The sequence below is a fragment of the Hevea brasiliensis genome, chromosome 17, assembly GCF_030052815.1.
Source record: "Hevea brasiliensis isolate MT/VB/25A 57/8 chromosome 17, ASM3005281v1, whole genome shotgun sequence".
Lineage (NCBI taxonomy): Eukaryota > Viridiplantae > Streptophyta > Magnoliopsida > Malpighiales > Euphorbiaceae > Hevea > Hevea brasiliensis.
The window spans coordinates 49,087,072-49,112,989 of NC_079509.1; the positions used below are offsets into that span (position 1 = coordinate 49,087,072).

Below are 25,918 nucleotides of genomic sequence, written 5' to 3' on the forward strand. Positions count from 1 at the left end.
TATGGAATAATTGATGAATATGGTAATGTTGGATTTTTATTGGTAGCTATAAATAAGTCGAAAAATGAAGTTCTAAGATCGATTGGCAAAGATTGAATAAAATTTTAATAACTTTTAGAAATTTGATCGATTTTACCAAGATTAAAAGATTGCATAAAATTGTCAAACATGATAATGTTTGGCTTAGCCTTTTCTAGCCTATAACTTGTTCTTTTTTTATCTAAATTATACATACGATGTCCATACAGAAAGCTTGTAACGTCTAGTTTAACATTATATAAACAAAACTCACAATGGATAAATACATAGAGATACACGGGCTCAAAGTATGAAACTTGATCATTTTTTATAAGAAACCAAAACTGAAAAAAAAAAAATTCCAGATAACATTTCTTCATTCTAGCATACATGCTCCGCGTCAAACATAAGCAAAGACCATGAACAACAAGTGAAAAGGCTTTGATACCAATGTAGGATTTTCAAACATGCCTTGTTTAAATATTTCTTGCACATAAACTCATATTACCACTCTACCTTGATCATATTTAACATGAATCAAAAGCTATATGCCACAATCTAAAATGCAGTGATTCCCTTATAATTTTACTTGAGAAAGATTGAGTAAACAAAGAGCACCTTAATGCACCAAAATGAAGCCTCCAAAGCAACGACTTTCCTCTTGAGAAAAATACCAAAATATCATCACATGACCCAGTCAAAATTTTCTTCTGCATGTTATCACTTTGTTCCCATAACCATTCCGTTTCAAAATTTTGCTTATATCTATGGTAACTGCCGCATAAACCAACGCGTAGAAGGCGAAAGATAAGTACACTTCCTGCACCCTTTTATAGCAAAGAGAACTTTGAAATCTCTTTTCCGTGGGCTACACGATATTAAGGCTTATATGGGCTTGCTTTAAAGCCCAATCATGTGTGGATACCGAAATTAAGGTTGAGAGAGAGAGAAAAATAAAAATAAAAAGTCAGGATTTAAATTCAACCACCATTAAAATTACATAGTTTTGGTTTATTTACTAACTTAATAAAGATAAATACCTCCAATTACAAAATTGATGGGTCACATATTAAAATATATCTCTTATTAATATACCTTTAAATTGAACATGTAAATACAAAAACTTTCCTGAAATTACAAATAATTTAAAAAAAGAAAAAAAAGCTCCACAAACACTTGTGGGATTTATTCTCCATTAGCGTGTACATTATTAATATCATAACTTCACATGGGAAGCTTTTCTTTAAACATTATTGATTTTAATTATTTGATAATTGTATATAGGTTGTTCTGATTAATGTTTATAGGCAAGAAGATCAGCATAGTACTTCGCTATCCATCCCTTAATTATCTCAACCTCAGTCTTTCGTTGCATGATTAACCACTGTGGATCACTTGCTTTTGCTCGAAGCAAATCCAATGCATGAGAACCTGCCATATTGACCATATTAATTAATTATTGGGCTCTATCACAATCAATTTAATGTATTCATTATAAAATTTCTCATTGATTAGACTAGGATAAAGCGTGTTATTCAGAACAATCCTGAATGCTTTTAATATAAATAAATAAATAAAATTATGTTAAAACAGATTTTAACAAATTGTATAATCATTCTCAAAAAAAAATTGCATTACTATAATACAACTTGTGATATTAATTTGTAATATATCAAAAGTTAGTTTATATATATATATAATTGATTCCACTAAAAGTAAATTTAAGATTTTACAGTTTTTAGTAACATTAATTTTTTATACAAAAAAGTTTAGGCGAGAGAATCCTAGATCTCCAATCTAGAGTCTAAGCATATAAATAACTTTATTGAAAGATTATAGTGAAATGTATAGATCTAACACCAAGAGAAGTAATTGTTGGAACTCGAACTCTTAATCTAAAGATTGCTAGCATTGATTGAGTTTTTCTAATTGAATCAACCTTCTTGATCAGCGTCAAAATGTCAAGTTATTATCTTGTTGTAAAGCAAAGCAGGTTAAAGATTCTCTGATTCTCTGATCATTAAAAGTGATCCATATATTTCTCTATTTGGGACATGTATGTTTTATTGTACATTAAGTATTGAACATACCATTGACTGTGTAAACAGCAAGAAGTGTATCAGAAACGTTCTGTAGTACCCTGTTTAACATACACATGGAAATTAACCTATTAAACCAGGCCAACAACACAATTAAGCAGATATAATTTGTGTTTTTGCATACCCTCCACTACTTAAAGGATCTCTGAGTCCATTTGAGAAGATAATGTTGCTAGCAAACCTTTGGAGAATTAATTTTATATCCTGACATTAATTATTTGACATTAGTAAATTAGAACCACCAAAAAAAGCTTGAAATTTCTATGGAAAGATCTTTAGATTTAAAGAAAAAATTAATAAGTTTTAACTTCTTACATGGCCTCCATAATAGGTGGTGATCCAATGAGGCCTAGGCACAACACCAAATTCGGATTTGCATTGCTTGATACGACTGCTTAGTATAAAAGGATCAGGAGGGAACATGGAATTATTGAGTATGCCTTCAGGGTGCACTATCTCACTACATGTCTACAATTTTACACAATAACTACAGCGTCAGAGATCCTATTTAAGCAAACATAAAAGCAGAGTCGAAAATGTTAAAAAAAAAAATCTCAATTATATTAAAATTAATGATATGGTCCTCGTACTTTCAAAAATACATGATTTTAACACTTACATTTAATTCTATTAATTATTTGGGTCTTTCGTTCATTTTTATCAATTTAACTATTATTTAAAGGACTAAAAGATGTTCAATGAAGGATAAAAATGTTAATAATAATAAAAATTTAGGGATGAAAATATTTATAAAGATAAAACTCATAAATAAAAGTACTTATATTAATAATAAAGTTAAGAAAAATAGATAGAGGGATGAAAGTGCTTCAAAATACAATGACCAAGTCAATAATTTTACTATAAAACAGAGATTAAATAATAATTTTTTCTAACAAAAATGGACTTTTATGCATGAATATTAATTTATACCTGCCATTCCCATCCCAAATCTGTTTCAGATGGAGTATAGGGTGGATTAACATAGCAAGCACTGGAATTGGAACCAGAAGAGGCAACAACAGCTGCAAATATTTTGCTGAGAATATCTTTTCCAAAAGGACCTTCATCTATGGCATCACATATCATATTGACTGGATATTCTGGCGGTGCATCATATTGTGCGGCATTACCATATATGGAGATTAAGAATTCTCTAAGCTCAGAAGAATCTTTAAGGGGGCTGCCATGGGGAAAAAAGAGAACATGTGAGGCAAAGTCTATGTTTAATTCTTAAGCAACGAATGGATCCAAACAAGCAAATTTATGGCAAATTAATTAAGATGAAGTTATATACTAGCAAGTGTTGAATCTTTGGCTAAGAATTGAAAGACCATTTGGCAGCGAAGCCACTTTATCAATTTCACCCCATGATTCTCTTATAGTTTGGTAGCAACTCTCGCTAGCTTCCTGCGCAAAATAGAAACTCGATCATTGTATTGGGCTATTAATCTAATGGCATAGGCCTTGCAATCTAACTTCCTTGTATATTTACTGGAGAGATTTTTAAGCTAAAGCAATGAAAATGGAGAGGAGAGAAAGTTCGAGTTCCTTATATTACCCTAAAATCCTTGGTGACAACCCAAAAGTATGCATCCTGTGGTGTTATATTATCAAAGTAAAGGACTGGAGCTGACGATGCCAGAGCTCCCAAGGCAACATGGGGATATTTTAGCCGAAACCATGAAGCCAGCACTAAGTCAAAGTAAAAATAAAAATAATTAAAAAATAAAAGATTAAATAGATAAACAAAACGATAGCAATAGGTAAATAATATATTACTAGTTTTATAAGAAAAGGAAATGCAGCTACTTACTTCCCCCGTATGATGCTCCAATGACTATTACAGGAGAAGAGTGAGCAGATAATTTCTTCTTCAAATAAATGAGAATTTCAGCATAATCTGCCAAAGCTTGAGCAGAGTTGAAATAGCCGCGAACGTTTGCATTTTTTAAGGCTTTTATAAATGATCCAAATGGTACAGATTTCCCATAAAATCGGTGCTACATGTACCAAAAATTGAAGATAACAAATACATCAGGATTTTTCTTGATTAGATCCGGTCCATCATAAATCCAATATATAAGATGTTTAATAAAATTCACTTATGAAATGCATGAATCTTATATATTTGTATAAGAAAATATTATTTGTATTAGATTTATCTTTAAGGCTCCATTTGATAACTTGTATATAGAAAAACATTTTCCAAAAGAATGTTTTTCATAAAAATATTTTTCATTGTTTGGTTGCAATATTAAATTAATGATATATGTTTATTTCATATATGTATAATTGTGTTTACATTTTAATAAGATTATCAAAATTTAGAAAACGGAAAATAACTTTCTCTTTTGAAAAAATGGAAGTCGTTTTTCTTATAAATGACTTAGTTTTCTTTTTACTAAGAAAATATTTTTCGTTGACTAATTTTTTTGAGTGCTTCAAACGTCAAAAAATGCAAAAAATATTTTCAGAAAAATATTTTTTATAAAATAAACGGATCCTAAAACTATGAGATATTGAGTCTGACGTTGGTCAAAGCAATTGACAAGGGAAATAAAAAAGCTTAACATATGTGTATCTACTAGTTTGTGGTCGTATACCTCTATAAATACCACAAGAGCACTGAACTGAGCAGCATTCTCAGTGAGAAATCCAATGCCTGCCAGATCTTCGTCAATTGGTGCTTCAGCTCCAAGATATGCAAAAATTGGTGCACTAGCATTGGCACCACCCCAATACTTAAAATTGATCACATATCTTTGCTTGAAGGTGGTGTAGCTTTCAGGCCTATAGTTGAAATGATCAAGGGTTTGATCATAATAAATCGTCTGAAAGTCCTCCGACATGGATTTCCCCGATGTCTCAGGCAGTCGCCGGATTCTGCCTTGCAGAGGATGTAACCGAGGAATAATATTATCAGCGAATGCTGTAGCAAATGAGGTAAAATATAAGAACATGAACATAACTAAAAGCCATTGGAATTGCATTGTTGAGCTGATATTCTACTTAATTATCCGAAACTTTGTTTAGTTTTACTTTAAGGCTTTTACCAGCGGGCACATGCTTATATAATGTGAGTTGTTTCTGGTGTTTACTAAGGAAGGTATTGCATATTGAATGCATTTTGAATTAGTCTTTACACAATAAATTTAGTTTATCGAACATCGCTATCTTCGCATAGCTTCAATCGTTCTATTTGGTGGTGGATACAAATTTAGTATATATTAAAGAAATTTATTAGTATATATTTGAAGAACTTCGCATGCACGAAAAAACTACTTCTCTCTTGAGCTCCATTAGTTTACTTTTTTTCTAACTTTTGGAGTCAAACAAAAAATATATTTTTTTTTAATATATAAAAGGAAAAATAAGTCATTTTTAAAAAAAGCCTTACTAAAAAATATAAAACCTTTTTAGATCTTGGCAGAACCGGTCAAAATTTCAAAATGCATAAAAATTTTGTTCAAATTTTTTGAAATTTTGAAAATTTGTTGCAATTTTATTTATTTATTTTTTAACATATTCTTTCACTTTATTCTCTTGCTGATTCAATCTTATCAACTACTTCCTAAACTTTATTTTGATATCAATGTTGCATGAAAATGATTAATCATTTAATTAAACTAGATGATTTTTGTTACCGTCAAATCTCATCACCTTTTGATATTCAATGGTTATCAAAATAAATTGCGGAAGAGTGGATGAATGTGAATAAATATATGAATATATAACATAAAAATATACATATTCATTAGTTTACTGGTCACTATTAATTATCCTTATCATCGATCACCACCAATCGTCTTTAATACTATTTAAAAATTTGTTTATGAAAATAGAATAAATAATTATCTCCATAAGCAAATGAACAGCGAATAAATTCCACATCATTTAATATGAGTTAGAATTGTGCATTATTATCTATTAAATGAATTGACATCCCTCTCTTCTCTTCCAATAAGAGATCATGCCATTTAAATATTATAATGTTTTAAATTTTTATTATTTATAAGTAATAAATAATTAAAATAATATAATAAATTTTAAAACTTTAAAATTATATTCGTTTAAAACATAAATTACTGATTAGATTCTTAAATACTGTTCAAATTATAGTGATGGAAAATTAATTGTCCCTATTTATAAATCATCAAGAGTTGTTTCTATATGATGGTATACAAAGGAAACAAAAATATTTAATCTATTTTCATAACTTATAGACATAAAAATTATAATAAAAACTACGAATAGAACGCAATACTATCTTCATAACTATCTTCAATTTTTATCATCTTCGCTATTCATAATTCTTATAAGTACATTTTAGTATTCGGTAGTTTACGTGTTTTATTAATAGAGGTCTAAGTTTTCTTTTTTTTCTTAAGAGTTTATATTATTACACTGTTAATATTTAAGGACAAAATTTTTAACGGCCAAATAGGTAGGACCTATTTGTCACACCATTTTAAACGCACATGAAGACTTGCTACGTCAGCATATAATAACATCATTGAATAATTTTGTCCTTAAATACTAACAGTATAATAACATAGGATAAAAAAAAAAAAAAAAACTTTAGACCTCCATCAATAAAACGCACAAACTATATGGTACTAAAGTGTACTTATCCCTTCTTATAAGAAATTCTTGTAGTACCATTTTCACAAAATAAAAGGGAAAAAAAAAGCATGGTAATTATAGCAAATGAAATTGAATTTTAACTCGATCTCATCTAAGAATTGAAAATAATTAATAATCCCTCCATTTTAATAAAATTAATTATTTAATCATTTTATTTTAAAAATTATATTAGTCACTATATTTTTTTCCATTCACTTTTTAATTAATCCCTCCATTTAGTTTAAATCATGTTAACAAAACTGATTATTTGATCATTTTATTTGGAAAAATAATTAATTACTGTATTTTTGTTCCGTTCACTATTTAATTAATCTCTTCATTTAGTTTAAATTATGTTTTCTGCTAGTTATTGTATTCAAATAAGACATGAATTATCATCATGAGACTTAATAGATTAAGACTTAGGAAATAGATGAATTATATTGTCGTGTTTATCAAAATTACAAGAATTAAATTAAATTTAAATTAACGAACGGGACACAAATATAGAGATTACTATTGCATTTTTAAAATAAGAAGACCAACTAGTTTATTTTATTAAAATAAACTGATTAAATAATAATTTTTTATAATAATAAAATATATAAATAAAACTTGACTCATTCCAAATGTATGCATCACTAGCTATATGAGAGTCAGCAAGTTACGATGAGGATAGATTAGCATAAAACTTAAAGAGTTAATTGTAATTTTATTTTTTTATTCTAATATATAGTCAACTTGACTCTTTCAATTATCAATTATTTATAATTTAATTATTTGAAAAAAATTATAGTTTTGTCTCTATAAATTATCAAAGTTGGCTTTATATGATAGAATAGGAAAATAACGAAAATATTTAGACCTCTTAACTTATAGAGATAAAAATTATAATAACTATAAAGACGATGCAACGTTGTCTCATAAGTTAATAATTTATAAAGACAATTTTTATCACTCAAAGAAAGGCATATTTATGTCTCAAAGGAAATACGCATTAGACAGTTTGCAAGATTTAGGACTTTTAGGTGCACGTCTAGACAAATTTCCAATGGAACAGAATTTAAAGCTTACTCTAATAGGTGGAATATTATTGAGTGATCCAACTAAATATAAAAGACTAGTTGGCAAATTAATTTATCTTACTGTCACAAGACCTAACATTGTATATTATGTTCGAACACTGAGTCAATTCATGCATGAGACCAGGAAACCTCACTAGAATGTAGTTATACAAATCCTCAAATACTTCAAAGGTACTCCTGGTCAAGGATTACTATTTCCTTCCATAAATAATCTTTCTTTGAAAGCCTTATGTGATTCAGATTGGGGAGTTTATCGTGCAACAAAAAGATCAGTTACAGGATATTATGTTTTTCTTGGAAATTCTCTCATCTCATGGAAATCCAAAAAGCAAACCAATGTTTCTAGATCATTAGCAGAAGCTAAATATCAAGCAATGGCAAATATGTGTTTAGCGCTAACTTGGCTTCTCTATATATTACAAAATCTAAAAGTTCCACAGGCAGATCCTACACCATTAATTTGTGACAATCAAGTGGCTCTACACATTATAGTAAAGCCCATTTTTTATGAGCGTACAAAGCACATTGAGATAGATTATCATATAGTTTGAGAAAAACTATAAGCCAGAATAATCAGTACTTCGTATATACCTAGCAGTTCCAATTAGTAGATATTTTACAAAAAGCCTTAGGAAAGGATTAATTTGTGACATGTGCAACAAGTTAGGACTTCATGATATTCAATCTCCAACTTGAAGGGGAGTGTTAAGAAATTAATTGATTGTAATATCTCTGTATATTTGCTTTCCTATTCTCTCCAGGATTAATGTAAATCAAATCCCACTAATAGTGGATAACAACATCCATGTTTTAGAAATAGTTAGGATTGTTAGGTATATTTGTACATATATATCTGTACTCTGTTAATACAAAGAAATATATTCAGCCAACCTTCTCTCATCTCTTTCATTAATTCCTCTACATCTAATTGCTTATTTTTTTCACAAGATTATACCCATTAAGAAAAGGAAGAATTTACGCTTGCCACAGAATATAGTTGGAGGACATAAACTTCACAATTAAGAACTAAGAGACATTTGATAGGGACTAAGAGAGAGAAGAAGACGTGGAAGAGGTGACTAGGCTTTATTTATTGGCTATTGCAAAGAGCCATGAGCCTTTGATATCATGTAAGTGTTGGATTCGAAAACCTGTCTTGTCACTATACTGGAGAGATGTTTCTATATAGCTTATACATGAGATATACACTGGCTATATGATAACTTATAGGTATAAGAGATTACAATTACAATAGGATACACATATATCTTGATCAACCTAGTGGAAGATTTACCATACTAAAAGAAGGGTGAATTGACCTCATTTTTTTCTTAAATTATTTATATATATTTATATATTTATTTAATTGACCCCTGATTAATTTATACATTGAATGCTCTTTTTTAATGGTTGATGTATTTTACTAATGGAAAGTCAATTGACTCTTATATATCGACCCCAAAATTTTTTTTTCTACATCTGTCAGTGGATAAAACTTATCAGTTGAATAATTTTATACTGGAATGGTGATTCTATGTAAACAAGTTACATGGAATAGTAAGTCACTGTAAAGTTAACACATAAGCAATTACGGTTATTAAGATCCGTTGAAAAAAAAATTGCATGTTGATTACACAGAACCCAAATGTTAATTGGATTGTCAATCCATCGTGACTATCCTACATAGAATCATGGATGTATTATATAAACTCATGTGTGTTTGACCAATCAGAATCTAATGATCTCGAGTGATATCTCATGGAGTTAGTGTAAATGTAGATAATATGCTTAATATATAGAATACTATATGAAGTGCAAATTTTGTTTTAAAAAAAAAAAAGAATAATATCTAATGCTTTCAAAATATAGAAAAGTTGTAACACTCAGCGTATTAAACTAAATTAATGAGGGCCCATTAAGCAAATGTTAAAAGCCCATATAAGAGTAACTTTGAGAAGCTTCCACATAATAATAATAATAATAATAATAATAATAATAATAATAATAATAATAATAATAATAGAGAAAAGAAGCTAAGTGAGACAAAAGGGAAAATTGTTCCCCTTTTTTTTACCTTGAGCAGAACAGGGGAGAAGCAAAACCAACACCAAATTTCTCCTTCCATCCCTTCACTCACACCCATATATCAAATCAACACAAAAACCCTTAAAATCTTTAGTTAAACAACCATTTTCAACCAAAATTCTAACCTAAAATCCATTATTTTCACTTGTAAGAGCTTGAAATTTTTCTTTTTCTTTCAAACCGGTAAGTTTTTCCTTCCTTTCTTTTTATTTATGAAAGTTTAATTTGATATTCCATTATCCTTTTTGTGATTTATATGGCATAATGATATAAGAGAGATAAGTTTTATATTAGATTAGAGAATAGGGTTTTATTTTGAAATAATAGATTTTCATGGGTTAGTAAATAGGTGATTCTAGCTACTAGGTAAGTTTTCTTAAAGAAATAAATATCAAAATATTGTGATTCCATAATATAAGAATTTGATTTAAGTCCTCTATGTTAAATGTTTGGTTAAAAAATTAAAGTATCATTAGGTTGATTTTGGAGCTATTAATGAATATTGATTATATTTATGACAGCAAAAAAATTCTAATTTAATTTTGGAATAAATTTTACTATAAAAGGTTAAGGAGGAAGAATAATATTTTGAATGGAGGAGGAGAAATAAATTGAGAAAATGTGGAATATATTATAATTATTTGTATAGATTTTGGAAAGGCGTTTTAAAGTTATTTGTGTTGTATTGTGGCTTTTTGAGAATTTGTTGAACTGTTAAAATTTTGGGAAACGTTCGGGTTATACCAGAGTATTGTTGGCTTTCTTTTAAAACTTTTATACACAAATCATGTATTTTATATATCACAACTTTCATTCCAAAATTTAAATTTCCTTCCTTGATGCACTTTTATTTTCTTTGACTTTAGGAGAGGATCCAGCTCATGTAGTAGATACTAGATGTGCTTCAGCAGTCTAAGATTAGTACAGGTGAGTAAATAAATATATAAAATTAGTATTTTATTAAATATTAATTATTTATATTATTTCTAATTATGAAAATAGGAACAGAGAATGATAATTTTATGTTTTAGTATTGAATAAAATGAGATTTATAATTACAACTGAATAAATGGTTGAATACACAAAATATATGCACCGAATAGATAACACCTTGATAATGAGTGATTTATTTTCAGCTCAACTTATATTTATACTATTTTTGGGACAACGCTTGATATACACATAGCATTTGGGGCATATATCAGGTGGTCACCCTTTAGGGATAGCTCTGCACATGTGTATAACCAGTATTTTTATTGCTCTTGGATTATTTTTGTATCATTATAAAGCTCAAGATGCTAGCATTGCTTTTAGACTGCCAGAGTTTATTATTGCGTCTGAGATGCCACTATTATCTATAGGAAGCATATTGCGAGTGTATGAGAATATTTCAAATTTTATAATTTCAATATATCTATTTTAGCAATATTATTACAGCATAAATTTTATTTTAGTTCAGCTACATGATTTTAGATTAAAAGATATTTATTTAGCTGACCTATTCAAACATAACAAAATTGGTACTATTAAGTACCAAAACCTTATTTGTTCCCCTTTGTTATTTATTTATTCGTTCATTGAGTAGTTCTACTCACTCTCTTAAATTTTAATATTTCAGATCCTTTTTCTGATTCCACCTCTAGCAGCCTCTCTTTCAGTATTGTACTCTCTTCTACTTCACCAACTATTGAGTCTAGTGGAGGTTGGGCCAATATGTTTCTTTTGGATATTTATTTTGTTTTAGTTTATAGTACATTTGTATAGACAGCTAGAAGCTCTAAACTGCAAATATTTTCTTTTGATCCTCAGAGAAAAGATATATGTATATTTGTGTATTTAAATGTTGGATGGGCATGGAGCCATATTTTATATACCAGATATATTTTAACAGGTTTCATAGTTTCTTTTAGCTATAAATTTTGCAAAAACTTTATCAATTTTCTAGGTTACATCAATCTCTATAGGTTAGGGATGTTGTGATAAAAGTGGTGTAAAAATAATGATAACCACTATAAAAAAAAAATGTTCACCAACAATGAGATTTAATTTATGATATTAAGTTATATTTGAAATTAATAAATTTTAAGTAGAGTGTGGAGTGTAACTAAATGAATAAAAAAAAAAGAAATTACTTTTTAAACGTTTATTGTACAAGAAAAATAAAATACAATAATGATTTTATTTTACACACGCACAAGTATAAAACAAATAGTACTAGCACAAAATTTATACCTATTACAAATACTAGCACAAAATCTATCCCTATTACAAACTAGTACACAACACATAGGCTAGAAGATAAATATGGAGCTAATTGCAGAAGCAGCATAGCTTTTCTAGTATGGGAAATTTTGATTTGGTAGGAAAGAGAGTTTTTTTTATTGCAACAGAAAAGGAAGGAGCACTTGTAGGTGGAATAAATCATCTCAAAAACAAGATGGAGCTGCCCAATGAATAAAAGGATTGGCATAAAAGCAAGTGCGGCAATAGAAATAGCAAATCGAATCAATCCATGTTTGAAAATTCAGAAAAAGGCTAAAACGAAGGCACCCATCATTGTTATTATTGCTATGAAAAGGAATAAGAATCCTCGAATTAACTTGTTTGGCAATGACTTGAGAAAATCATCCATTGAGAATGAAGAAGTAAGAATGGACAAGAAGGATAGTATCGAAGAGGATGAGAATGCTAAAGATACTGCATCCGCTATGGCAAAAATTTTAAACAAGGTCCTATTAAGAAAAACAGGAAACCCATTATCTTGTCCATTACCTCCAGGTAATGTAAACGCTGCTGCAAAAGTAACAGTGGCAATAAGGGTTGCCACAAGCATGCATGAATTTGCTGTTTTTATCATCCATTTCTCCGCTGCTATCCTTAAGTTCTCGTGCTTTTCCATGAACACTTCTCTTGCAGTCTGCTTTTGCGTATTTTTTGCTACAATTTGCCCTGGTCTAACAACCTTCTTCACTTCCTACAATTTGTATTGTACATGTATATCATGTTGGAAGGCATAGAGAGTGAAATCCCTAATAAATAATTTTTGAGACTCTTAAAATCAATAATGTTATGTTTGGAATGAGGGATTTGTTCCTATGAATTTTGATTTGAATTAAATATTATTTAAATATTGTAAATAAAATTATTTGAATTTGGTCTAAAACCATGTATTCACACAAATTTAAAAGCTAAAGATTTGAAATAACAACTTTTACCTTATTATTTTAAATCCATTTTACTGCAATCAAATGTATCAACTTTACATATGTCACAACTTTCCACAAAAATTCTTTTTATTAAACCAAATATCAAATTTAAATCCTAGAATCCAAACCTAAATGTATTAATAACAATCATAATACTATGATTGTTATTATATTATGTGTCTACACATTTTTAATGAAAATATAATTTATTATCAATGGGTGTGATTTGCTAATTATAAACTTAATTTGTAATAATGCCTACAGTTCAAAAACTGCAAATTAATTAGATCAAAGGCTCGGCTAATTATTAGATATACCGAGAGCACTAAAAAATAGTGCTCTATCTCTCATAAAAAGGTGGGCCTTCCTTATAATATGGAGAGTGAGTCCCACGTGATTGTGAGAGATGGTGCATATATACCGGGTGCACCTAATAATTTCTCCAAAGGCTCTTGTTAATGAAGCCTCTCCTTATATATGTGTGTGTGTGTGCGCGTTTCTGTCATGGAATTAAGGCACAAACATGTGAGTTTCATCTATTTTATATATAGGTTTTATCATATATGTTGTGTCTTATTCTATAATGGATCAGCTCTATGCATTTTCTCCCAGAAGTAAGAATTAATAACAAATTACCTCAAACCACAGTAGCTCTTGTTGCAGTTGGAGAGCTGCTCCTGGTACAACATTTAGCCGACTTGGTAAAGGCAATTGTCCAGCCAAGTGCAACATGTTATTCTTGTTCTCGTCTTCATATATGTTTATCAAGTTCTTCATCATACCCAACTCAAAAATCAGCTTGAAGATTTTCTCATGTCGATACAAAACATCTTTATGAAAAATGGTATGTTTATTCTCATCCACCTTCAATATTAAAGCTGGATATTGACGTATAAGTATAGTTAGGAACTCCACATTTCCATTTTCAGCTGCAATAAATATAAGTCGCCCAGAAGGTATAATCATAAACTTAGAAACTTTTTCCTCGTCCTGCATTATTACTTTCTCCCAAAGCTTTTGGACTAGCTCAAGCCCTTGTTCGTGCTTACTTATGTTCGAACCAGCAACCGAGAAAAACAAATCTGCCAAAATTCTGTGGTACTAGATAGAATAACAACAAATGTATCAAAAGAATAGTACTAGATAGAATCATAGCAGTTGAGTACAAAAGCGAGAATGCTAACAGAAGTTTTTGCGGCAACTCCAAATCCCTGTAGAAGTTTCAATGGAAGGTATACAAGGCTTTCGAGCAAATGCATGCAATGCTGTCTCTTCCTCTCTGGTATGATCATTCATAGTGGCCAACTCTGGGTGACGTTCTATCATCTTCAGTGCAACATCTAAAACCAAATTATTAATAAATAAATAAATGAGGTCTCTATGGCTAAAATATATATATAATCAAATATTAGCCTAGTTTTATAATTTTTCAAGAGATTTAGCCAAATTATTTTTATGTGTGTGAAGGTATAATGGTGGCTTTATAATCTAAAAAAAATTTATTTAGGTATAATGGAATTGAATATTTCTTACCATATATATCAGACTCTACCAAAGCGATGAGTAAACTAATGCGATCATCATTTGTTAGTTGATTTTTGATATGATCTTCATCGTACAGTTCATGCACCATTTGTGCATGGCCAGCCAAAGCTGCTATATGAATTGGAAATAAATTTTTACCACCCCGAGTCACTGACAAATCTTGCTTCTTCATCTTCATAATTTGAGCAATTTTCACGTTTCCAGATAAAGCCGCATAGCAAAAAGCTGTATTTCCGTGCTCCTCTGGTTCTGTTGCTGGGTCTTGTGATGGTGGAACTCGGTCCCGTGGCTGTAGGGCTGCAGCTGCATCTTGGATTGGGTCCGCGATTGTTACTTTGGCTTTGAGTTTGGTATTTTCTTGTCGACTTACATTTGCACTTCTGATTGCAGATGCCAATGTGGCTGCAGTTGCTTTGGGACCTATGGCTGGGTCCTCTGCTATTTTGAATGCAGTTGGGGCTGAAGCCATGGCATCACTTAGAGATGAAGCTTGTGATTGTGGGACTCGGTCCCGTGGTTGCGGGGCTCCAGCTGCATCTTGGATTGGGTCCGCGATTGTTACTTTGGCTTTGAGTTTGGTATTTTCTTGTCGACTTGCATTTGCATTTTCGGTTGCAGATGGGAATGCGGCTGCAGTTGCTTTGGGACCTATGGCTGGGTCCTCTGCTATTTTGAATGCAGTTGGGGCTGAAGCCATGGCATCACTTAGAGATGAAGCTTGTGACTGTGGGGCTCGGTCCCGTGGCTTTGGTGCTGCAGCTGCATCTTGGATTGGGTCCACGATTGTTACTTTGGCTTTGGGTTCGGTATTTTCTTGTCGACTTGCATTTGCGTTTCCGGTTGCAGGTGCCAATGTGGCTGCAGTTGCTTTGGGACCTATGATGGACCGAGCAATCAAGTCCTCAGGCTTCGTTCAGCGAACCGGGCAAGCAAGGTTGACGTAGTTGATCTTCTAAATTCACTTGGACTGCTGCCAAAATCGACAGAGAAGGCCTGAGATAGCTGGAAATGCTACTGGAATCGGTCGCCTACTTCTGCGAAACCAACAATAAAAATGCAAATCTAATCTCTCCTTTTATCAAATAAACATGCTTAAACCCATGACAACTAAGGATAGCAAGGGATCGGATTTTATAGATATCCAATCTGATCGAGTTCTAATAGGATGAGTTTGGGTAATAAATAATCAGATTTAGAATGAGTTCGAATTTGAAAAATAATATAATAACGAATTCGGGTCGAGTTCAGTTTTTACATATTGGATATCCGTTACCCTTACCTGTTTGTATAAATACTTTAAAATATATGTTTTTTTATAATAATATTTACAAATTTTATGCTTTTATTTTCAATAAAAAAGAATTTAAATATTTTATGAAATTATTAAATTTTTAAAAGATAAATTATTAATAAAAAAATAAATTTTTATGTATATTATTAATTAAAATATATAAATTTAAACGGATTCGGATATTTTTTGAGTAATAATAATTAGATTTGAGACGAATTCAGGTAGTTGATAATAAATTTTAATCGAGTTTAGGGCGGGTTTGGGTTCGAGTAAAGTGATTTTCAAAGGTGCCGTACCCATTGTCATCCTTAATGGGAACTATGACAGACGAAATTCAATTTTAGGTTCCATTTGTTTCAAGAAAAATATTTTTCTAAAATATATTTTCTTATTTTTTAGCATTTAAGATATTAAAAAAATTAATGAATAATATTTTTCTGATTAAAGAAAAATTTAAGTTAAAAGAGAAAGTAAAAAAGGAAGTATTTTTTTTTGTTTTTTAAACTTTGATGACCTTATCAGAATGTAAAAACACTTATATATACATAATATAAAACATATCATTAGTTTAACATTATAACTAAATAACTAAAAATATTTTCATAAATTTTTTTTAAAAAATATTTTACATAAAAAAATAATTTTATATATAAATTATTTTTCTTAAAATAAACGAGCTTTAATGAAAAAATATATAAATAGAACTTGACCCGTTCCAAATGTGTACATCATTGGCTATATGAAAGTCAGCTAGTAATTACCAGCATAAACTTAAGAGTTAACTGCAATTTTGCTTTTTTAATTTTTAAATTATATGATCAATTTGACTCTTTCATTTAGTTATTTATAAAGAAATGACAAGGACCCAATACATGGGGTGGCCCCTGACCTTTTTTTAAACAAAAAAATTATATATGCATTATAAATGGGCCTTTGCCTCCCTCTCCCAATATTTTTTTTAAATAGATATATTATGTAATTTAATATACACTAAAATAATACTATTAATAATAAAAATAAATATTAATTATAATAAATTTGTAAAGTTGAAATTTTACCATGCTAAAACATCTTCTAAAGGTAATAATAATAATAATAATTAAATATTATAAAATGTTAATATTTATTTAGAATATTTAAAAATAAAATATATTTAAAATAAAGATATAAAAAGAGAGATAAAAAAAAGAGACAATAAAAAAGGACAAGAAGAAAAGAATAAAGCTAAAATAACACATGCTTTACAATTTATGTAAATTTTTGTACTCCTTTATTTTTGCCTGTCATTTTGACAAGACCAAAAATTGAATTACTACTTTTTGTCTCTCTTTATACTTTATTTGCTTCTTGATTCAATTCTCATATTTCAATTCCCATAATTTCCATCTTTGATTTATATAGGTTGGGATCTATAATTTTAGATAATTAATTAAAAAAATTCAATCATTTAGTTATATTCAAATATTTCATAATTTTAAATGTTAAACCTTTTATAAATGGTATAATTAATATAATATTAAATTAATTTTTTCAAAATTAATTTTTTTTATTTTCATCTTCAATATGTTTAATAAAATGCCTCAATGAATTTATGTTTTTATATACTTCAATTTATAATTGATTAATTAACAATTTTTTTTATAATATATAGTAGGTTTTTATTCGACAATAGTATTAAAATGATTATATTGCAAAATTTTCTTAATTTAAAGTATGTGCACTAGCCAGCCTGGGAGGTGGCTCGCAAAAGGCCAAAGTGGTGATCTATTTATATAAATATTATTAAAATCATATTGATTAAATATTTTTCTTAATTTAGTTGTTTGGACATGTTTATAGTATGGACTTTATTTGTTAAGTTTTTCTTCATTATTTAAAATTAATAAAATATATGATTATACGAATGTTAATATTTTTTAATAAAGGTATAATTTATAAATTTTTATTAATTATAATTATGATTATTGGCCTCCCCCATATTTAATCTTGCATCCGCTCTGTATATTTCATGGTTGTTGAACTTAGACTGGATTGGCTAGTTAGACCGGATTAATAGGAAATCAACATCTAATTCGGTCTGATTTAACTAGTAAGCTCTAATTTGCAAATCGATGTAACCTAACCGGGTAACCAGTGAACTAGAAACAATTGGTAAATCAATTGGTTACTAAAAAAAACAAAAAATGAATGCGGCGTTGAGGTCTTGAACATGGACCAAGGATTGTCTTTTAAGACAAACTTAATGTCATCTATTATCCCTTAACATTGAGGGTTGTTTTATCACCGTCTCTTAACTTTAATTTGTATCAACAAAAATACTTAAATTTTAATTTAATGCCACCCAAAGTCCTTGTAGCCAAATTATGTTGAACACTATTGCCAGAAACTAATCCGAACATGCCTAGTTGGATTAGATATGTTAAAAAATAATTTAGGGTTTAATCTGTTCAAAGATGAAGAAAAAATTAGATGAAATGAAGGAATTATCATTAATATTTCAATCATAATTAGAAAGACTATTATCTCTACATGGTAGAGAGAGAAACATTTTGTATTGTGTCTAATCTACCTGAACACGTCCAGATCCGTTTCTAGTTAGAATATCCAATAAAATCTAGCTAAAGGAACTTTTGGTGGTATTACATTGAAGTTTGAGAATTTTTGTGATACAAATAAAGTTAAAGGATGGTGACGAAACAACATCAAGATTGAGAGATAATAGATGAAATTAATTCTTTCAAGACAATAACTAATTGGACTGAAACACTATTTAACTTATATTATATTAATATAATATAGTTAATAACTATTAATCTAGTACTATAACAAAGAAAAATGAAAATATCTTAACTTCACAGACTTCCAACTTAATAATTAATGGTATCATTAATTTAATTTATTAATATGTTAACTTGAATTATTGAATTATTTTTTTTATTTTATTATCTTTTATAAAGCAAAAAGGTATATAAATTTCTCTACTTATTATGTTATATAATTTGAATATATCAACTTTTTTTTTAGGAATCTCACAATCCAATACCCCATTCATTAATTAACAGCAAGAAGGACCTAGGGATCACCATCCTCAACAATCAGGTGAAAGAGAGAGGACACGAACGATGCACTAGCAAAGAGCAAGGGAGAACATGGCACAAAGGGAGCCAGCAGCAAGATGAAGCACGCTAGCAAGGAAGAGAAAGAAAGGGAGAAGAAAAGGGCTAAAAGAAAAGAAGGGAAAGAAAAAGAAAGAAGAAGACAAAAGAAGAAGAAAAGGGAGATAGGCCAATCAACACAAAGAAGAAAGGAAAAGAGAATAAAAGAAAAAGAAAGGAAGGGAAAAGAAAAGGAAAAAAAAAAACTATTACTGCAACTTTTTTAGGAAGAAAACTATTACTGCAAATTGAAATTTTCATGTTGTAGCATATAATTGCTCACTGCTTCATGTGCTTTTGAGTTGTACCATGTAGAAACTTATTGAATCCTGTGAAATTACACCTCTGTGAATTTTCTTAGACCTTGGTTCATGAGAAACTATTGACTGCATCTTAGAAAACTATGTTGCATTGACTAAACTTTGAGAAAATCAAACTGCATATTAGGATTTTATGACTTGTGAGCTTGTTTTGTGCCTTTGTGATGTTAAGAAAATTTTTGCAAAGCAATTTCTATAAGGAAATGCTGCCAAAATTTAGATAGGATTAATTGCATTTCACTGCACCTACTTTTTAGTATTACACCAGGCTGATACCCACTACATCTTATGAAATCCAGACTGAATTGTTGCATTCTTGACTTATGATGTTAAGATAACTTATAAAATACTTTTCCCTTAGAGACAAGTTGTCAAAATTACATTTGGCCCCTTCTGCATCCAACTACATCAATAAATTCACCAATGCATCACATTGCACCATGCTTTACTCACCATTTCTCTACTGCACTCTACTGCATCTTGCACCAATCTATCACTATACTTACATAGCAACTCCAGAACCAATATTTGACCTCATGGAATTAAGATTCAGTACACTGTATCCACTTTTATCACAAAATTCTTGCTACATAGCAACTCCAGAACCAATAAGAAATCTTGCTACATCCTAAGAAAAACCATTGCATCCTTGACTTTTAACACTTTTTCAACCTGTCAATCCCTTCCAATTGTTCTAACAAAGCAATTCTTATCGAGCTAACATGTACTTGATCAAGTTTGTCTTGGACATCATGAACACTCTGTGTTTGATTAAGTAGTGTCTAAGCTTGGTGCAGGTAAAGTAGAGAGCCTGACACATCTTTTCTACTGTAGAATATCTTGTCTCTATAGCTGTAAGAACTCTACTCAAGTAGTAGACTTCCCACTCCAAACCTTAACCATTATCTTGGGCTAAGAAACACCCAATTGACTCCTCTACAGTTGAATTTTAGAGCTTACGTGGCACTCTTTCATCTCGCGGCATAAGCATAAGAGGCTTAGTGAGGTATTGCTTTATCTTTTCAAAAGCAACTTGATGCTTGTCCAACCACACGAACTCATACTCCTTTTTTAGCTTTAACATGTCTTTGAACTCCTTAACTTGCCTGTTAGGCTCAAAATGAGCCTTTGGAGGTAGTTCACTTGCCCTAGGAACCATTGTAGTTCCTTCTTATTAGTTGGTGCTTTGGCTTCAATAATAGCTCTTACTTTGTTATGATCCACCTCTATGCCTTTTCAATGTACTAGAAATCTAAGAAATTCCTTACTTTAACCCCAAAGGCACATTTTAATGGATTTATCTTCAGCTCAAACATTCTCATCCTTTCCAAGACCTTCCTTCAGTTGCCCAAATGGTCTGCCACCTTCTTGGACTTGATTACAACATCATTAATGTACACCTCCATCCAGTGGCTAATCATATCATAGAAGATGGCATTCATTGTCCATTGGTTGGTAGGCCCCATGTTTTTCAATCCAAAGGGCATCAACAACCATTCAAAGGTGCCAATTGAGCATGGACATCTAAATGTTGTCTTTAAAACATCCTCCTTTATAATAAGGATCTAGTTATTACTGGAGAACATATCTAGGAATGATAGCAATTAATGCCCAACTGCCCCATCAATTAGGATGCTAACCATTGGCATCACATACATATCTTTGGGTGTGGTAGCATTAATATCTCTGAAATCTACACAAATGCACAGTTTCCCATTCTTCTTCATCACTGGGAACATGTGGGAAAACTACTCTGCATATCTAGTAGGCCTAATGAAGCCTACTTTGAGCAACTTTTCTATCTCTTCTTTAACTCTAAGCTGGATCACTATAGACATTTTCCTTAGAGGCTGCTTGAATGGATTGTACTTCTTTTTTATTGGTAGCCTATGCTCAATGACTTCCTTTCTCAGTCCAGGCATCTCATCATAGCTCCAAGCAAAGCAATCTTTGAACTCCCTCAGAAGCTTAATTAATTGCTTCTATGGGATTTCATCCAAATAGGCACTAATGTAAGTGGGCCTTCCTCTGCAATGCCCAAATTGATCTTAAACCTCTGCCATTCCATCATCCAACTTAGGTGGCACATTATGAAGATCCTCCGCCTATAACTCCTCCTTAGAATCTTATTCCTCTTCTTTAAAGCTTTCTTTATAAATCAACTTTGAACTAAAAAACATCTAGTTCATCTTGTGCTAGCTTGTTAATCACTACTTTGATTTAGAATTTAGCAATGGCAATGGCCACCACTGCTTTCTCTTTCTTAAAGAACTTAATCAATGACCTTTTTGATAATTAGAGTGCTCATCAATCAGTATAGCATGATGGCATTTCCCTTTTAGAACTCTGTAGCCTTCCTTTTGAGAAACTCTTACTGGTCCTTGAGGAGGTACTTATTCGAACCTTGTCGGCCTTTGGCATGTTTCAGAATCTGAAGAAATCTACATCATAGTATCTGGCTTCCATATTACTGCTGAGGACTTCAAAAGGTCTATGGCCCACTCAAACAATCTTCATATCATCACCATTCCAAAACAACACCATGTAATGTAAAGAAGAAGGGAGGCAAAGATTGGAGCAAATCTAGTCTCTTCCTAGCAATAGATGATAGTTTACTTTAGAATCCACAATAAAAAAGTGACAAGGCTAGTTTTGCAACTGCTTGTGACTTCCATTGGGATAACGCCAATTGCTCTGTCTGTTTCTCAAGTTAAACCAGACATAGTGACTTTTGTATACTAGGTCCTCTTCTATTTTTTTGAGTGCCCAATGTATGGTTAATCGCATAACATTGATTATTGAACCATTGTTCACTAGAATCTTTGAAATAGGTCTGCCATTGACATGAGGTTTAATGTATAATGGCCCAAGATGTTTGGCTAACTATGCATATGGTTTCTCCAAAATGACTTTATTCGGGTTGTTTTTAGCCATGATTGGAACTATAACTGAGCTCATGTATCCATCTAGCTTGCTTCTAACTATTTCCTCTAAGTGGTTCTGCATACTTTATTTCTACCCTTGAGTCTTTGTTTTGTTCCTCTTAGGTCTTGAAATGATGTTGGCAGCATAATTGAAGTAGTCGTGCAGCCAAATGGTATCGAAATCTCACCCATCATGAATAACCTTGCTTTTGTATTTCCAAATCATCTTGGGTGTTAGTTGAATCATCCTCATCTTCCTATCCAATAGGTTGGATTGACTCAAGTGGGATGTCAATTGAGGGTGGCTTGGAATGCTTAACATAAAAGTCAAACTTGCGTGATAGTTGACTAAGAAAATCCCACTCTTGACCTAAAGGTAATTATAACTTGTCACTTCTCAGCTCTTGATGCTCAGTAGTATCTTTACAGCTAAAATCCCTTTTGTGGCATTGTTTGGCCTTTAAATGTTGTAATCTCTTTTTCTGTGTCTTGGTTAATGGCTTAAGGAACTTCTTATGTCATACCATTCTCTATTCATCAGTTGGTGTATCTCTAGGCAGTACCACAAAATAAACTCCTTCCTTTATTGCATTTGGCTTTTGACGCCTAGATCCTGTGATCTGCTTCACAGGTGCAACCTTCCTTATTGGTCTCATTTGGTCTCATTTGTTGCCTATCGAGAATCTTATAAATTTGCTACTTTGGAACCCAGCCCATTTCAGTTGTGTACTAGAATCTTTCTATGCTTGAATCCTTACTTTCCCTTTCTCCAATAGTGCCTTCAAATCAACATTATTAATGTTGACAGTTGCCACTAGTAGACATGGGTCCTCACCAATCAACATTGAGGTCTCATTTTTGTCTAAAAATTTGAGAACCCCTTTATTGATCTTTTCCTAGATCAAATTCCTTAATGCCTATAGAAATTAGTGTAATGAGTCTAAACATTACGGCACTTACAGTATTTGTAACGCCCTCACTTTAGGTAGTCCGTGCATTCTACTGTTCTGACGACTAATGTCTGTTCGGACAGCTAGGATGTCTGGAACTATACTCAAACTAGGGTGAGGAGGCATAAATTGACTGAATAAATACTAAGAAAAATTAAGAAAAAAAATAAAAGAAATGAAATACAATGAAGTTAAATGAGCCGGTGCCCTAGCGATGAGTGACCTAACGGGAAGTAGCGGTGAAGACAGCTAGTAGCCCTAAACCCGAGGGGAATCCCGTGAAATAATTTCTAGGATGCCAGAAAAGAGTTACGGTGCCCTAGGTAGCATTAGAATGTCAAGAAAAGTTTAGGAGAATTTTTAATATCGGTACAGATAGTTTTGGCTCCTTAAGCCAAATGGAGGGCATTTTAGTCATTTCATCTTCAGATATGATTTTTGACCAACTTGTCCAATTGAGTAAATAAATTATATGACATAAAATATGAATAAAAAGTGATGAAAATTAAATTAAAAAAAAATAGAAAAGAAAAGAAAATGAAATGAAATAAAAATCACATTTATGACATAAGCATGATGTCATAAATGAATAAAATTAAAATCCTAACCAATGGGAAATTGTCAAGCAATTTAAAAGGGGATAAATATCATTAAATTGAGACAAAAATAAGAAAAACAATATGCTCTCCTCCTTCCTCAAACAGTCGACTTCCATAGGTGACCCTCCCATAAAAATTTTCAAGCTTGCTAACTTGAAATTCTCCATTCTCTCATACCAAAAGCCCTAGCTACCTTCACAAAAACTTGAACCCACCCCTTGGAGAAGTATTTGGCAGCCTAGAAAAAGAAAGAAAGTGAAGGAAAATTAAAGATTAGCCAAGAAAAAAAATTCCGCTCACACAAGGTTAGTGCTTATTTATGCATCTCTCTCTTTATTTCCATGTTAGGGACTTTAATTGAGTAAGAAATTGTAAGCAAATTGAAATAAAACCTATGGGTGTGAACACCATGGAATTTGGCAGCCCTAAGGAAGTGATGATGTTGATGGTTTAAATTGAATTAAATTGGTTTGATGATGGTATTTGGGATGTGTGAATGGATTGGAAATGGTAGTTCATGTGATATGCATGAATTAGGGATGAGTTGAGAAATTTTGAGTTAGGGTTTGAATTAATTTTGGTACCTTGGTGTTATGGCTTGAGATTGATCTTGTTGAGACTATTTTTTAATCATTTGAAGTGTTATGAATGATAAATTGTAGTTGGGAGTAAGGAGGATGGAATATTGGGAGTTCTTCTCTTATGCAGGAAATTCGGACCTATGAGTCTAGTGTGTTGTTTGAGTTATAACTGAAGTTGTGTGACTCCAATTGGTGTGACACCAATTAGAGGTGAAACTAGACTCAAAATACCCCATTTTTTATGAAGAAACCCTGCCCAAATTCTATCGAAATCTTGGTCAATTTACTTTCCCAATCCGGGTATTCAAACATTGAACCCATAAAAATGACCAAATGAACAGTACATATTCATTTGGCCATAACTCCTTCTAGACAGGTCCAAATTTATACCATTAGAAAGATTAGACATAGGACTACAACTTTCATTCAGAAAACCAAGCCCAGAAATGCCTCTAAACAAATGAAATTTTTGACCCAATTTAGGTCACTAAACTGACCAGAATATATTATGCCCAGAATTTCCTGGACATAGACTACCCAACCAGTTTTGGCAAAATGGCCATAACTTGGTCCATAAAAATCCAAATGAAATAAAACCAATGGAAAAATTTTTACAATACATAGGTCTACAATATTGGTCTTTTGACTAAAATCCAAAACCCAAAGGAACTAGATCAAATGGTTAGTAAAATTTATCACATCAAAACCTTGAGTTTGACCAAACTACACCTGACCCCAGAATACTCAATTAGTCATATCTACCACTAGAAAACTCCAATTAGGATGAGCCATACTGATCTGGAACCCTAAGAAACAGGGCTCTGGCTTTGTTTTAGACATGGTCTTCAAACGATGAACATAAGAACCCTAAAATGGAGGTCAAAGCTACTGACCTGAACATGGACCCTGAAGACACAGGGCACATGAGTCTAGGCCAGTTATTTGGCCATAATTAATTCTAAAAACCTTGAAAAATTATAATTAAAATTTATGAGTAACTATAAGACATAGGGTAACAACTTCCATGAAAAACTTTAAGCCCAAAAATGACTATAACATGTCCAATTAATTAGACTAAGACAGACTCCAAAATCTGCCTAATTCTGGACCCAGAAAGAGACAGTGAACTAGTTATGGTTATTTAACTATAACTTGAGTTCTAAAACTCCAATTAATATGATTCAAAAAGTAAAACAAAGACAAGACATAAAGGAACAAATTCTATGAAGGGAGTGTGGCCAAACGGTGGCCACATCCTGGTCAATTTGCCATGTAAAAACAGTGCACCAAATCTGGACCTAAAGAAAGGTCCATAAAATAACTAGGCATATGAGATGAAATGAATTAGAATAAATTGTTAAGCATAAAAATAACATGAATTAATGAAATTATAAATACTTAATAATACTATTCTGCCCAAAGTATGCCTAGACTCAT

The 25,918-nt window shown here is 31.1% G+C and overlaps 2 protein-coding genes across 2 annotated transcripts; both read right to left on the bottom strand.

The window, feature by feature from the left end:
- Positions 1-1,312: 1,312 nt before the first annotated feature.
- Positions 1,313-5,107, bottom strand: LOC110653615 (uncharacterized). Its single transcript, XM_058139013.1, has 9 exons — positions 4,721-5,107; positions 3,931-4,117; positions 3,676-3,809; positions 3,412-3,524; positions 3,048-3,297; positions 2,433-2,585; positions 2,242-2,321; positions 2,109-2,158; positions 1,313-1,449 (listed from the first exon to the last, which is right to left on the bottom strand). The coding sequence occupies exons 1-9, from the start codon at positions 5,105-5,107 to the stop codon at positions 1,313-1,315; spliced, it is 1,491 nt and encodes a 496-aa protein (XP_057994996.1).
- Positions 5,108-12,023: 6,916 nt separating this feature from the next.
- Positions 12,024-20,586, bottom strand: LOC131175291 (ankyrin repeat-containing protein ITN1-like). Its single transcript, XM_058139014.1, has 5 exons — positions 20,388-20,586; positions 14,650-15,537; positions 14,301-14,456; positions 13,753-14,198; positions 12,024-12,884 (listed from the first exon to the last, which is right to left on the bottom strand). Exons 1-5 carry the CDS (start codon positions 20,584-20,586, stop codon positions 12,435-12,437), a joined length of 2,139 nt encoding a protein of 712 aa, XP_057994997.1. The 3' UTR covers positions 12,024-12,434.
- Between the last annotated feature and the right edge of the window lie 5,332 nt (positions 20,587-25,918).